Here is a 16,361-nt window from a genome sequence, read left to right as displayed (position 1 = left end):
AAGTAGGGAAGATTACTGGGGATGGTGAGACACTGGCGCAGCTAGAAGGTGCTGTGGACCAGAATGGCGCTGGGAGAAGGGAAACTAGGTATGGCTGTAAGGTGATGTGTCTCCGAGCTCCCCTGGAACGAGGCAGACTCTGGGTGCTAAAAATGCTGGCAAATCCATGCTACCCAGTAAAGATGGGAAAAGCCCAGACAGGTTATAACCACTGTGGCAAGTGAAGATGTTAAAGAGAGGGAAAGGTGCCCTTTAATCTGTGGGTTTAGCGTGGTCATGAGAGATATGATTAAACCTATGGAGGATGAGAGAAGGAAACACCTCACTTCTCCCCAAGGGGGAATTAACATGGGAACTAACCTATGACTGTATTTTAGTTTGATTATTGGAACAGTTTACTAGCTGAATGAATGTATGAAGTTCAAATTAATAAGCGGATACCCTGTCCAGGCAGAGGGACTTTAAACCAAGATCTGTGGAGTAGCCAGCAGCTAATCCTACTGAGTCTATATCAGGGGAAAGCTGTGACACAGAGGGCCATTGGTACCAGCTGACAAAGGATTCACTGTCCTGTAACAGCAACTCCTAAGCCTGACAAATTCACTACAGCTAAACACACTGCTTTCATGGTATTTATCCATAAATTATATCCTGTAAGGTCTCTAATAAAAGCTTATATCATACTAATCCTCACAGTCATTGCATCATGTATGGATGGATGGATATTTAAGGAGTTGTGTACATGTAGTGAAAATATAAAGACTGTCACCAACCAAAGAGAAAAACAGGTTTCTTCCAGACAGGAAATAGGATGTATATTCACCTATCTCAGTTCACAGGTAAATTAAGCATTGTAAACCAACACAATAGGAGCCAAATTTTTATTTTATATAAAATCAAGTGAACAGAGGAATGGTAAGTCACTGGAGACTAACCCACAGGGCTTGTCCTGCCCTGAGGAGATTGTAAGGATTGCTAACAGACTGGTGGTGTCAGGGAGCAGCTGACACCCAGTTAGGCATCAGCAAATCTTGCTCTGACTGGAGACAGTGAGGAGTAAGAAGGTGACTCACAGTCCTGGGCACCTTGAGAAAGCATCACACCTACCCACCTTAAGATCTCAGCCAGGAACAAGCAAACTCTGCTCCAAAAATTAATATCATCTCTTCAGAGAAAGGGGTCATACTCCATTATTTTTGCAAAACTTTCACAAATTTTCACATTTCTGTAAGTGAGGAAAACGTAGCCCAAGCGAATGTTTAAAAAAATGGTATCCCTACTAAAGTTATAGTTGTGTTATACTATAGCTATATCCTCTGCCCGATTCTTTTAAATAAAGAGTTGTTTAAAAGAACATCACTCCTATATCAAAATCATAGTAGTTCAGACGGCTCACCTTAGTGATAACCACATCTTGCTTCTGGCCAAGTCTGTGACATCTGTCAAAACACTGGTCTTCTGCAGCAGGATTCCAAGCCTATCAATGATACATGATCATCAATCTAAACCTTATGGTGAACAATTAGTTTTTCAAAACTACACTTCCAGTACATTAAGACACGAAGAAATTTAAAAAATGAATTCACTAAAACATGTTACCATAACAGTATGGCCTATGATAAAAGTAGCCAAGTGATTAGCATTGTTTATTTTCATCAATAACTGTTATTCTTAGGGAATGTGACACGATCACACTATTCTGTACAAGGATGTAGGGTGGATTAAAAAAAATGTTTTTAAGTAAAAAAATCATTTATATTTTCAGTAAAACCAAGGATGAGTTTGTAATCAGGACCAGCAAATTCCAGCAAGACTCCATAGATGAAAAGTTCGCTCAGTTCATTTATGCAGCCAGTTCTCCCTTTTGTTTTGTTCAGAACAAACATTCCATTGACATGGTTCAGTCATTACAACCAGACTACACTCCACCCAGCAGAACAGACATTTCTGGAAGGTTGCTGGATACAGTGAATGAGAAGGAAACTGAACAGTGTACAAAAAACATTGATGAGAAATTTGTTAATGTGAGGCTTGATGGGTGCAGCAATGTACACAATGATTTAGTAATATGTGCTTGTGTGACAGAAAATGGGTTTGTCTATCTTTCAGAAAAAAATGATACATCAGGAAACGTCCACGCAGCAGAGGACTTAAAAAACAGGCAGTAAAAGCTATAACAAAAACTGAACAAAAATTCAAGTGTCAAGCACATAGCTTTGTCACCAACAATGCTGCAAATGTAGCAAAGATGAGCAGAAATCTAAAAGAGGGAACCTGGAATGCATCAGACGAGCACTGCACCTATATACATCTTTTATCCAGACTTAAAGTACCACTCCAGGAATAAATGAAAAATGTTGCTGAAATTGCAAAATACTTCACTTTTCGTCAGCTTCACTAAAGAGAGCAAGATCCAAACTAATTACCCCCCAATGCTGTACAATTGAATTCAGTGGTTGACTGCTTTGAGCTATTTATTAAAAAAACTTGCCTAATCAGACTAAAGGGAAATGTAGAAGAAATGCCGAATGTCAAAAAATCCATTTTCATTGCCTTAGACAAACTGCAGAGAAATTACTGCTGTATTGCTGATACAGTTGACTGAAGAAAGACTCCACACAAATGTTAAATTGCAGGTAGTAAAGAAGCGATGGATCAAGCACTTACTCCACCTCAATTTCTTGCCAATATTACCAACTCAAAATACTAGAGTAGATATCTCACTACTGAAGAAGATGCTGCTGCTATGACATGACATGGCATCTAATCTCATCAATCATGCCAACCATAATAGATTTCAGAGCTGGAGGTGAACCATTCAAGTAATACATGTTTGCTGAAGATATTTTAAAAGAACATCACACCACCAAACTTGTGGTAAGTCCCTAGCTAAGCACCTGAACCAGTTTGTTGAAGTGCTAAATCAGCTTTTGACAGCAATAGCCTCTTCTGCAGGCACAGAAAGAACATTTTCTTCATTTGGACTAATTTATTCAAAAGTTGAGAAATCGAATGGGAGTTGAAAAAAAAGCAGGAAAATGTCTCTCTCTTCCAGTCTATGAATAAAAACGATGAAGGAGAGGATGAGATCTACTAATTTTAAAAGTATGAAGAACAGCCTAAGTGATTTAGGAGACTGTGCTCTCATTTTCAAGATACTTAGGTGAGTAGGAACTTGAGCTCCAGTCTAAGCTAATCCTAAAAATATAAGGTGAATCACATCGTGCACAACCGAAGCAAATACTGCTAAGGAGTTCATCTTGCAGCCATGGTCATCAAAAAGGAATATGGGGCAGGTGAGCCTGCTCCACCCTTTATGCCCTCAGTGGGGGACACGAGAGGGTATAGAAGCGGTCCCAAAAGAAACTGCTGGCCACAAAAAAAAAAAAAAAAAAATATCTGATCTCATGACATGGGGTGTATGTGCTCCAAGAGCAGAATCTGTGTGGACAACACAGAAAGAATAACCTTCTGTTTCTCCATCTGCAGTCACTTCATAAACAGGAGTGCTAAACTCAAACAAAGATGTTTAGACTGAAAATGGCTCATGCGCAACCCCAGTCAGCTGCACTCTGCAACCTGGTACAAAAAGTACAGGACTTTTGAATTCAAACACAGTGCTGTCCCACTCTTTGATGCCTCTCAAAGAAGAGAAAAATAGAGAGCAGGACACAAAGAACAACAGATAGAGAAGAGGATTAAAATGTATGAAAACCAACAGTGGTAGTTTTTAATGTCAGTACCTCACATGATGTTCCACTAAATTTGACTTTTAGCAGCCAGCTCTACTACTATTGCACAAGTAGTTCTGCCTTTTCCAATTTTTTTTTTAAGAATACCTAAAGAGTGCTACATTACCAAAGAAAGACACAAGATATTCTTTTCTTCCTCTATCTGCCCCTCACCCAGATAGCACTGATGTCATTAATTCTTAGGGTACGTCTACACTGCAATTAGACATCTGCAGATGACTCTGGCTAAGGGGCTATATAAATGCAGTGTAGATGTTCAGGCTCAGGCTGCAGCCCACACTCTGGGCCCTCCCCCACCTCAGAGTCCTAGAGCTCAGGCTCCAGCCCGAGTCAGAATGTCTATACACAATTAAACAGCCCTTTAGCAGAAGCCCTGTGAGCCCAAGTCAGCTGGCAGAGTCCAGGGTTGGGTTTTTAATTGTAGTATAGGCTTTACACCCACCCCTTCCTAAAATCCTGAGGGAACTACAACTAGTTTTGCACAGATCACTGTCAACATATCAGTGTTAAGTCTATTACTTACAGGATCCATTAAAAACACTCGTGAAGCAGCTGTCAGATTTAAACCAACTCCACCAGCTTTTAGGGATAGCAGCATTATGGTCGGGGACCCTGTTTGGCTGTCTTGGAAGCTCTGAATTGCTTGTACCCTCTTCTTCTGTGCCATGGACCCATTCAAACGAGTAAACACAAACCCTGATTCTCTGCAGTAAAAAAACAACAACAGCATTTATCAAGTTACTATGACAACAGGAAATACATCTACACCTCTACCCCAATATAACGCTGTCCTCGGGAGCCAAAAATTCTTACCGTGTTATAGGTGAAACCGCATTATATCAAACTTGCTTTTATCCACCGGAGTGCGCAGCTCCCCCCCACCCCCCGAGCACTGCTTTACCGCGTTATATCCAAATTCATGTTATATTGGGTCACGTTACATGAGGATAGAGGTGTATTTAAAATCCTGACCTCTGCTGTGAATGTTTAAAAGATTATGCTTCTAGTCAAAACAGAAATTAAGATACATGGGATCTATACCATTAAACAAAGAGTAATATGATTCTCTAACATTCTAAAAGAAAAAGCATATTTTGTCCAATTTATTTGAAATGGACATTTCACAGACATTTTAGTCACTAAGAAGTACAAAATTATAATTAGTTCAACTTACTTCAGTGGAGTTTCTATTAGAGACAGGAAAGTGGTGAACTGAGAAACAATCAGACACTTTACAGCTGGATTCTGCTTCCTTAGGTCTATCAAAGCATGCATTAGAGCATTGATCTGAAATGCCAAAAAATAAGATTTATGCAATAGGATTATGATCCCAATCTTATGGATACTTCAAAAGCTTTGTGCTTAGGTACTGTGCTAATGGCTGATAATTTATCATATTAGCCTGTAATAAAACAGGGTAATCCTAAAGACATTTTTTTAGAACAACTCCTGAAAAGAAAATAACTGGCCAGTTTTTATGGTCATAAAGGTGGCTATTGGGAGGTTGGCAACATTTGGAGAAAGTTTCCTGGAGGAATTAATATCAATCTAATCTGTGTATCCAATGCACTTTTCTTCTACTGACAAGTGTCAACAACCTTCTTCAGGCCAGAAAGCATGCAAAGACGAAGGACGTGGAGGTGGAACTCAAAGCAGTGAGACTGAGGTAGGGGCTCGGGGGTGGAAACCAGTGCTACAGAACATCAGAGGAGGAAAAGGAAGATCAAAGATTCCTTCTGGAGCTGAGAAGACTATAGAGTGACCTCCCTCCACCTTTGAGCCCAAAGGCCAAATATATTTGTTCTTCAGCTTCTATAACTGTCAAGATAGAGATTTTTAAGGGCTCAATATATACTGACTTTGAAAGGGCAGTAACCTTCTTGAAAATTTCAATTAAGTTTGTTGAGAAACAGTCAAATTCTGCAATTAAAACCAAAAAAGGAAATCAAATGAAGACAGGAAAATTTCAGATTTGGCAGTAAGACCTTGTACACTGATGAGGTTGAGGCTAAACAAAAGAAGATAAACTTTAAAAACAGACATAATCAGCTACATAAACTAGTGAAATAATGTTTCTTAATAAAACATTTGTGAAATATAATGTGAGAAGCTCATTTATTTGATTTTAATGTATGAACCTCAGGAATTTTAAGAATTTTCTAAACAAATTTATTCATTCATTTCTGATCAATTAAAGATGATTTACTTACATTTAGTTACAAAATATATCTTCAAAAGAAAAAAACATTAGGATTTCTGCTTTTACTGAAACAATATTTTAATTAGTACACTCCACAAACAGCCCTTCACTAAGGAAGTTCTAGGTCAACATTACTTAGACAAAAGTAGTGCAAATTGCAGCTGTTTCCTTGTTGCAACCAAGGCTTGTGGTAGGATTTAATGGTTTTAGTAGTATTGTATTAACTTGATGTATACACTGAAAATTCAATTTTAAAGCTTAGAAAAATATTTCTATATAACATGCTACTACACAAAAGACAGTGGGAAATTACTTTTGAACTGGATATCCATTCCCGATCACCCTTCTTCTCAATGCTAGAATCCGACTCCTCTGGAGGACATTCTACCAAATGTTCTACTCGAAGTTCGTTTCTACAAAGAGGACATTTGGCATTTGGCTATAAAATAAAAAAAAAGTGAATTGAAACATTAGGAAAAGCACTATCTTCATTTTAGATCAGATAAAGAGCATTTTCCCCCTGAATGCTACTTGCGCATCAAAGAGTTCCAAGATTGCCCTTATGAAGTACATTCAGTGAAATTGAGGACTGCATTCTCATCAGGCTAATTCACACATGGTACATTTTTCCACAAGATATATAACTCCTCCAAACCACACCTGACAGACACTGCAAAAACAATATGATTGTATGTGCTACACCATTAAGACTATACTGACATTTCCATTTTAATACTATTTTATTCACACTTCTTAAAAAAAATTGAAAATATTTGTTTGAAACAACCCAAACATTTGTTTATTTTAAACTTTGAGCTATATATGGTATATCATTCAGGTCCTCTGGAAAAGGGAGGGAAGAGAAAACCTCTTTGTCTTCAAAATATTAGAAGCAGAAAAATAAACCTTTTTTTTTTTTAAATCTGAATTCTTGAATCAAGGATAGTCTTCTCTCTTTGCAGTTAATCTTTCACATTTCATTTTTAAAGTTAAGGGTAGGGATGTGCTTATGCTATATTTAGGGGCAGATATTCGGACACTGGCGGTCATTTTTTTAAAGCTGCAAATAACTGCAGACATATATATCTGCAAATATTTGCTCTCACTGAAATGGAGACCCGGTTAAGGCAGAGCCAGGAATTTCTCTATTAATATTTCCATGGGGTTGTATTCGACAAACATAGTATGGATTGTCTGTGCTGCAGGGATGGAGAAGGGCAAGAGTTCTAGTCTACCAGCTCTACAGAAAGGAAAGGGAAACTTTTTTTTTTGGGGGGGGGGGGTAAAACACCACATCTAACAGTGGCCTTAACAAAAAAACTTCTGGTTTGAGGTTTTGACTGCTGAATTATGACAAGAGAGAATGACATCCATGTAAGAAATAAAGTGTGACAATTTTGAAATAATTCTTCTCCCCTGGCAGTTGACTAATACAAGACTACTCAAAAATGTAGAGTTTGTTTGCAGTGTTGAAGCTGTGTTGGTCCCAAGGAATATATATATATATTTTTTTAGTACATCAGAAGCAGGAAGCCTGCCAAACTGGCAGTGGGGCCACTACACAACAAAAGGTGTTAAAAGGAGCACTCAGGGAAGACAAGGCCAGTGCAGAGAAGCTAAATGAATACTTTGCATCAATATTCACTACAGAGGATGTAGGAGAGATACAGATGCTCCCCAACTTACGCAACTGTTCCGTCCCGAACACTTTGCATAAGTCAAATTTTGCATAAGTTGGGGATACCTGACAATTACAGGGAGAAAAAAAAACACACCCCGCTTACAGAACTTTTTCCGTAAGTGCAGGTTTACGTAACCCGGGGAGCGTCTGTACCCACATCAGAGCTATTCTTTTGGGGCAATGTATCTGAAGGACTGTCCCAAACTGATGTGTTAATAGAAGAGGTTTTAGAACAAGTTAATAAACTAAACAGTATTAATTCACAAATACCCAAGAACTTTCTGCAGCACAGAAAACAAACCCACAGACAGCACACCCTTAGTTGTCACCTACCATCCCCATACTGGAACCCATACAAGGTATCATTAAACAATTACAACTCATACTTGATGGGCACCACACAATTAAATAAATCTTTACTAAACACCCTATTCTGGCCTTCAACCACCACCCAACCTCAGCAAGCTCATCAAGCAGGCTCCCCAGAGGCCAGGATATACCAACTCAAAGCAGCATGAGACCAGGACAAAACAGATGTAAAACATGAAGACATATCAATACCCCCATACACACACACCTTTCAAGATGAATGGATCTTACACATGCCTAACCCAACACGTAGTGCACCAAATGCCCCAACCACTGAGGGTTGAAAATGGACAATCAATATACTCTCGAATGAACACGCCGAAAAATTTAAAAAACAAAAAACACCCTATCACTCCTGGGTGAACACTTTTCACAATCACCATCACCTCAAATCTTGACCTCTCAGTCCCCTCTCTCAAAGGAAACCTGCATAATACCTTCAAAAAATGAGCCTGGGAACTTAAATTCATAAGTCAGCTCAACATTAAAAATCATGCACTTAACAGAGACTTATCTGTCAAACCTTGTATTTAGCTCAGTTGCCTTCAAGACCTGAGGAAGATCTCTGTAGCTTGAGAGCGGTCCCTTCCACCAACAGAAATTGGTCCAATAAAAAAATATATACATTACCTAACCTACTTTTGCTCTCTCAGTTTTTACTATCTCATGCTATCATTCCCCACCCTTCCACTCAGTTTACTATGGGGATAGACAATAGCTTCACCAATGTCAATGTAGTGTAGATAACCTCAGAGTGATCTATTATAAAATGATTACCACTGATCTCTGGTGACAAATCTAGAGTACACACAGTTCCTCTGCTCAGTGCATAAGTATACAACAGGGGTAGGCAACCTATGGCACGCGTGCCGAAGGCGCCACGCAAGCTGATTTTCAGTGGCACTCACACTGCCCGGGTAATGGCCACCAGTCCAGGGGGGGCTCTGCATTTTAAATTTAATTTTAAATTAAGCTTCTTAAACATTTTAAAAACCTTATTTACTTTACATATAATAATAGTTTAGTTATATAACTTTCTAGAAGTCTATAATATATATTATAGACCTTCTAAAAACATTAAAATGTATTACTGGCACACAAAACCTTAAATTAGAGTGAATAAATGAAGACTTGGCACACCACTTCTGAAAGGTTGCCGACCCCTGGCATACAGTTTGAACAGATGAGAGCTAGCGTACAAAGGGGTTGGTGGGTCTACATGCTGTAGGGGAAATTACAAGACTGCTGGGGCTTCCAAATGATCTTTTTTTACTCAGTTGCACAAATTATAAACAGAACTGCTAAAAAGGATCAGTTTTCATTAGGATCTCCCATATGATGCTAGTGACTGCTTCAGTCACTGAATAATTTTTGAAAATTCCAGTTATTTTAAGTGCTGTTAAACAGTACAATAGAAAGATCGCAGTCGAATAGTAGAGAGAGGTGTTTTTGTCCTCATTGGGAAAAAACACACACCTTGCTTTTTAGATTCACTATTAATTGGTCATCTTCAAACACAAAGTAATTTTGATTTCTTTTAAATGCAGATGGAGAACATGCTAGCCAAAGGCTTGAACAAAGTATGCATACAGCATATCCACAGTGATAGTCCTGTGGATGTACACAGTACTATACATGATGCTAACATATTCACTTCAAAGACTAAAATGGAGTGACCTGGTATAGCACAGCAGTAATCTCAAAAAATTATTCCCTTTTTATCATGAGAAAAAGTGAACAATGACTGGTAAAATCTGCACCAGAAACAGTTGTGAGGCTCTCATCAAAGCTTATGGGATATGCGGGTGCACATCCAAAGACAAAATTTGGACCTTAGGCTATTACAGTAGACTTAGCATCCATCATACACTCTTTAGCCTGACAGCTGCTCTCTGTTTATTAATCCCAAAGAAAAGAAAACACTGAACCAACGGCTGCATCAGCATTTCAACTCAAAAACAAATGTTAAATGTTTCCATTTTTGAAAATATATTAATTCTGATGGGGGCTTATGAAAAGGGCTCCTAGAGAGCAATTTAATATAAAAATATACCAGTATGATTTGTCATCTGGAATGCAACGTTACCTCCACTCTGGTGGAAATTGACATCAACAGAGTTACAACAGGGATGACTATGGCCCACTGCCTCAACAAATGCTATGTAGTTTATCAACACAATGGGCAGATAACCTTCTGGCTGTCCAGATTCAATCCATGTTGCTTTGGGATTGGTCACTACGATTAAATGCAATACCAAAATAGCAAACCTGTTCACTTTGGATGACTTCACAAATGCATGGTTTACAAAACACATGTGCGCAGTGTGTTATCACAGGAAGGTTCAGAGAATCCAAGCAAATTGCACATTCTTCATCTGAGCCAGAGCTGAGAACCAACTTCATTTTATTTACTAACTTCTCACGTAATTCTTCAGGAGTACTCTCACCTAATATGTACAGAAAACATAGTTTTGTTAAAAAACAAAAAAAGATTTTACACATAGGGCCAGATCAGCAGCATGGTTCCATTGAATCCAACTGAACCATGTTGATTTACACCAGGTTAGGATCTGGCCTACAATTTATAAACACACTTAAAAATGGCAGAATCATCAAGAATAATTCTGTATTACTATCTAAAAACATTTTTAAGAATATTCAATTTGAGTCACTCAGACTAAAAGCTCAAGAAACCCTAACTGACTATGGGCACACTGATCAGTACATGGTGCAACGTGCTCAGTGACTGGGGGGGAAAAGAGCACTGTTTACGCAACAGCAGTTTTGGACAGTGATTCTATTATGGAGATATTGGTAGCTACTCTATAGTTGAGATTGCACTGTGATTTCTGCTTAAAAAGGAGGAACAAATCTATCTGTTTCACACTAATTGAATGTAGTGTCCAAATTTAGCACAGTAAAACTCTACAGGGAAAATTTATGTCCTATGAATTTTTTTTTTTTTTAGGAATAATGTTTAGCAATATTTTAAAATGCTTTCTTTGAAGTTTTGCCCCATTTTTTCAAATTTGTTTCCAGCAGCTCAAAACTTCATACTGATCCTGATGACATCTCAGACATATGATCATTTTGAAATTTTAGAACTGGGCATGAGAAGTTATTCCTTATATTCAAGATATCTTAAACTGGACTGTGCTAAATGCAGTCAATGGACCTACTCAGATCCAGCAGCTACTTTCCATTTTCTGAAGTTACAGGAGCATCTGCCTCTGCAGTGGAGCTGCACACTCTTGGATTCCAAAAACTTGGCCTTCAACAACTCTCACCCTTGCCCCCACCCTGCCCTAGCCCCTGTAATGGCAAAGGATCACGGGGAAAGAAAAACCCACAGTTTGCAACTCCCCTGCAGAGGCAGTTTCTTCTTCTGATAAAGCTACACCTCCTCCCACACCTCACTCATCCTCTTGTCCTCAGAAGGGGAGAAGTGGGCCCAAGACATCTAGCACTAGGGAGTAGGCCAGGGGACAGGGAGAAGGCAGAGGGGCAGGGTAGGGAAAGGTGGTCATGGTAAACATTAGGGCTTTGCAAAGGGCTTACATGGGATAATATGTATTAATGTCAAATAGCTAATCACGTGTATTAAAAGAACACTGTCAACGCTGATACATACTCATTAAACCCTGGTAATTTCCCCCACCATAAAAACCAAAACATGTACCTTAAAGTTAAGTTTGCTACACTGTACATCCAAAATTTATTTAAGGGCAAAAAACATGCAGTTAAGTCATTCAACACCCTCCTCCTATCTACATGCCGCTCCTTATTCCTCCACTCATAATATACATAGGTCCATTTTCATCCTTCAAATCAACATGAAGTTATAACTTAGTCCAAATATAAAATTCACTAGTGCATGCACATGCAGACTTTACATAGCAATTACAGAACTGATATCAAACTCAGAATGACATCACCCATTCACAAATTTTCATAAGCATTACAGAAGGGGAAAAAAAACAAAAAAAAAACCACAACAATCTCACAGCCACCATTTACAGAGACAGCATACCTCATTTATTTACACACTAATACAAAATCATGTATGATACTACAGTACAATTTATAAAAGCCACCCTAACCCTATATTAATGATTAAAATACACGAGCATTTGAACACTCAGAATGGTTGTTCAGGAAAAATATAGTGGAAGGGAGATATTTAAGGATGACAATGGGAACCAATGAGTAAACTGTAGATGGGTTGTTGAATGACTCAGCTAGATATTTCATGCTTTTTTTAGGGCTTGCCTTTGGTGGGATATGAAGACTAGCATATATAACTATAAGTTAAGGGGAGCGGGTAAGTGGGGAGGGATGTTTTAAAGATCAATCTGAAATTCCAAATATTGTAGGTAGAACACATTAATACACCCAATTAAAGACTAATTGTTTTTGTCCATAATACAGCAGGTAAAAAGTCTACCAACAACATTTATATTTTTGGGACTTGAACTAAAATGCTGTTACAGTTTTTAGAACAATATACAGAAAGTACATCTACTCACCTATTTGACAACTGGAAGACGATGTATTTGTGCAAAGATGAGGATGGCAACACAGCTGCCTCAATCTGAGCAAGACACCAAGGACATCTGCATAATGTGCCAGAACAGTTCCTTCATTAAAATACCTGAAGAACAATTTTAACATAGTGTGAAAAACATTATGCCCTAAATACATGGTCTCAGTGGGTCACGTTCAGCAATATAAAATCGTGTCCTATTCTTACAGTCACCTTTTACCTGTTTTTCCATGCAAAACATGCCCTTTCATGTTTTTTTGTTTTGTTTTTTTTTGAATGCATACACACCCGAATGGCAAAACTGGAGCACTACCACTAACCTAAGCAGCGGTAGTCCTGAACATTAGTGTTACCCTGGAATCTGACCCAGACTTTAATAAAATTGCAGCCGATTACACTCTACACTTTAACTCACAGAAACCAGGGACTTCTGAATATCTGAACTTTCTCAGCTATTAAAACTTTTTGTGGTGTAGATTTTCAAAGAGGTACATGAACTTTTAGTCACCTATTTTACATTGGCCCTGGTTCTCCACTCACCCACACTAGTGTAACTTCACTGAAGTATGTGAGCCACCAGCTAAAATAAATCATGTGACTGAAATCTTGTGCAATGCTTTGAAAAAAATTACTGCTATGTGTAAGGTGTGCGTGCCACGGTTTCTTTGTCCTTAGTTTTGTTAAAGCTGTGAAATGCAAAAGCAAAACTGAAAATCCTTCAAGGTTATCTAAACTTACTAAGCTATATATAGGCACTTCCCATACAGGTCAAAGTAGGAAGTTCCATATACCATCAGTAACTAGTTCCTAAGACTCATTTAAATTTAAGTTAGACCATTTCAGAAAAAACGTAGATGAGAATGTATGTAATGTTCTCCAGAAACAAGTTTTTCAAGTGCTAAAGAATTATTTTTAAGACCACTGTTAGTGTATTTTGTATTCTTTTTGCTTCTTTCAAAAAGACAGTTAGGCTCATTTATGGCATATGTTAAACCATTCTTCATTTTCTTCCTCATGTTAACAATTGAACAGATGCTACAGTCATTTGCAATTATTAATTCAGGGCATACGAAGAGTGAAAGGGGGGGAGAAAAAGAGTTTGGCATATTTTAGATACATTCTGCTATTACAGCTAATATGCTTGAAACATCTGGACCAGTAGTTTTCAGAAGTCAGACTACAAAGAAAACTAACAACTTTAATAGTAACTGCACAGTCTATCTACCTGCTAATAGCAGCTTTGCCTTCGTTCTTCACAGACTGATAGATTTTTCTCTCTTCCTCTGTAAGCGTAACATGCTGAATAAATACCTTACGTTCTGGTAACTCCAAAACAGGCTTTCCTTTAATTTTGCTTGTTTTTGTTCGCCTAAGGGTGATGTTTTTAATTAGGGACTGTAAACGCCTAGAAAAACACATGAACCAGTCTTTAGTACACAAACACAAATTACTAACCATTTTTTTAATTCAGTTTACTGTATAACTGATTCTTTTGCATAAAATATAAGCTTGATAGTATGCTACACACTAAAATTAAGTTATATACAATATATTGCATTTTACAACCAAAGTGTAAATAAATCTCATGAACCAAAAATGTACATTATGTTTAAACAAAGTACAAATGTGTAAGTTTGTCATGACTCACTGGCAACCAAAGATCAGATTTATTATCCACAAACATTTTACAAGCTCTTCATACCTTAGTCCCCCTTGCTCTCCCAGCATGACAGGGCGCTGGATTGTTCTGTGCCACCACTCTCTATCAGTAAAAGGTTTCAGTTTTAAAAAGGAGAGAAGAGACCACAAATCCTTTAAGGAATTCTGGATAGGAGTGCCTAAAATAAGAAAGAGACTATGGAAAACCTTAAGAACCAAAAATATAAATTTGATTTAAAGTAGTCCACTCTCCAGAAAAATACACACTAGCCCTCCACAAATAACACAGAGCAAAGCTTTAAAACCCAGAGCACAGAAATATTTTTTTCAGATTGAGTCACAGATCCATTATATGAAACAAAGTATTAGTTTTCACAAACAAGGCACCATTCAACTAGCATACACTTTCAGGGGAGTCTTTCTGCAGCTATTTTAATCTCATATTTTAAAATGTATTAGTTTTCCCATATAGTTCCACTTTAAAGAAACAGGCAGGACTGAGGAAGAGAGAGAATTGGCTGACAAAGATTCTAACCCATATAATAATGGGACAACATATGAAAATCCATCAGATAAACCCAAGGGAAAGGGAAGAGCTGTCCAAAAAAAGAAGTGTTAGGACTCTAAATGATCTTAAAGAAATAATCTATTTTAAATGAATTTTTAAATACACCCCAACAGCTGATAATAAAATGACTAGTTTTCTGCCCAAAGTGGCAGTCTCAGCACCTACTACAGAAAACCCCTGAAGTAGCCATACACTTGGCTGAAGCTATGTCTGCAATTTAGAAGAAACTGGTGGTTTGGAAGAGTTGGGAGAATTCCAGCCTGCTCATAGCAGTTTTGACACAAAAGGGCTTTGTTAAGATCGATAGGCATAAAATGTTACTCTGTATTTGTTCATTTTTCATAGATCATCATCATCTTGTCAGACTTCTCATCTTTTAGTCTAGTTGCAAAGGTCATTACAAATCCTTTAGTCTTTAAAAAAAAAAGTTTTCAGAACTAAAGCTTCAATGCTTCTCCCCTCCTTTTAAAATAAGCAGCTGAGTACTAATAGGAATTCAAAAACAAAACAAAACCACACACAGTAGTTTGTTAAGTAAAGAAAAGCAAGTACAGTGAAAGTTTTCAGTTTCAAGGGTTATTCTTAAAACAAGCCATTTTTAAATACTGAAGAGTTCACACTACTTGCATGCAAATCTGAAAGGATATATCCAAAGTCCTCTCCACCAACAATATTTTCTGTCAGATGCAAAGATAGCTTCAGCCCAAACTGAGCACATAGTACAGTAACTCCTCACTTAAAGTCATCCCAGTTAATGTTGTTTCGTTGTTACGTTGCCGGTCAATTAGGGAACATGCTCGTTTAAAGTTGTGCAACGCTCCCCGCTCCCCTAAGTTCCCTATCAATTTCCAGCAGTTCAGCTGTCCCTCCCCCCACTGCCATGTGCTGCTCCTGCCCTCAGCCTTGGAGCTGCTTCCTGAGACTCCTGCTTGCTGTGCGGGGAGGGGGGGGGGGGAGAGGAAGAGGGGGACTAATGTCAGGGTGTCCCCTTCCCCCCTGCACCCCGCTTACCCCATCTTCCATAGAGCGGGGGGACACATGACAGGGTCTCAGCAAGCTGATCTGATTAACAAGGCAGTGTACTTAAGAGTAGGGTCAATTAAGGGGGAAAATGCGTGCATTTCTCTCTCTCTCACACACACACACACACACACACACACACACGGTGTGTGTGTCTGTCTGGGACACAGTCTCCCCTCCCTCCATTCCTGCTGCCTCGTAGAGTGAGAGAGTTAACCCTTGAGGGCTCAGCCAATTGCTAATTCATCATTTAGCAGTAAGGCATTTTCTGGGAAATATCCCACCCTCTGATTCCTTCACCTCAACCAAGCTTCACAATCATCATCACTGTGTACCAGAATTAAATTGTTTGTTTAAAACTTATTTTGTGTGAGTGTGGGTGGGTGTGCGCGCACGCACGCACGCACATGTGTGTGTGGTCTTTTGTCTGGTGAAAAAAATTCCCTGGAACCCAACCCCCTCATTAATTCTTATGGGGAAACTGGATTCGCTTAACATCGTTTTGCTTAAAGTCGCATTTTTCAGGAATATAACTACAACGTTAAGTGAGGATTTACTGTACCAGAAAA

General features: G+C 38.4%; 1 protein-coding gene across 3 annotated transcripts in view; it reads right to left on the bottom strand.

Moving 5' to 3' along the window:
- The window catches only part of HLTF (helicase like transcription factor), a 46,620-nt gene that overhangs the window by 2,934 nt on the left and 27,325 nt on the right, over positions 1-16,361 (bottom strand). For 2 of the 3 annotated variants that reach the window (XM_039489344.1, XM_039489343.1), the window contains exons 17-24: positions 14,248-14,383; positions 13,771-13,950; positions 12,529-12,653; positions 10,271-10,449; positions 6,266-6,391; positions 4,927-5,039; positions 4,276-4,456; positions 1,397-1,477 (exon numbers count right to left, since the gene is read on the bottom strand). In XM_039489344.1, the coding sequence (XP_039345278.1) occupies positions 1,397-1,477; positions 4,276-4,456; positions 4,927-5,039; positions 6,266-6,391; positions 10,271-10,449; positions 12,529-12,653; positions 13,771-13,950; positions 14,248-14,383 (1,121 nt within the window). Of the gene's footprint in view, positions 1-1,396; positions 1,478-4,275; positions 4,457-4,926; positions 5,040-5,169; positions 5,673-6,265; positions 6,392-10,270; positions 10,450-12,528; positions 12,654-13,770; positions 13,951-14,247; positions 14,384-16,361 lie in introns of those variants that run through there. The other variant, XM_039489345.1, reaches the window with a different exon arrangement.

The sequence above is a fragment of the Mauremys reevesii genome, linkage group 9, assembly GCF_016161935.1.
Source record: "Mauremys reevesii isolate NIE-2019 linkage group 9, ASM1616193v1, whole genome shotgun sequence".
NCBI lineage: Eukaryota > Metazoa > Chordata > Testudines > Geoemydidae > Mauremys > Mauremys reevesii.
The sequence above is the reverse complement of the archived record's forward strand: the minus strand, read 5'-3'. Positions and strand labels throughout refer to the sequence as shown.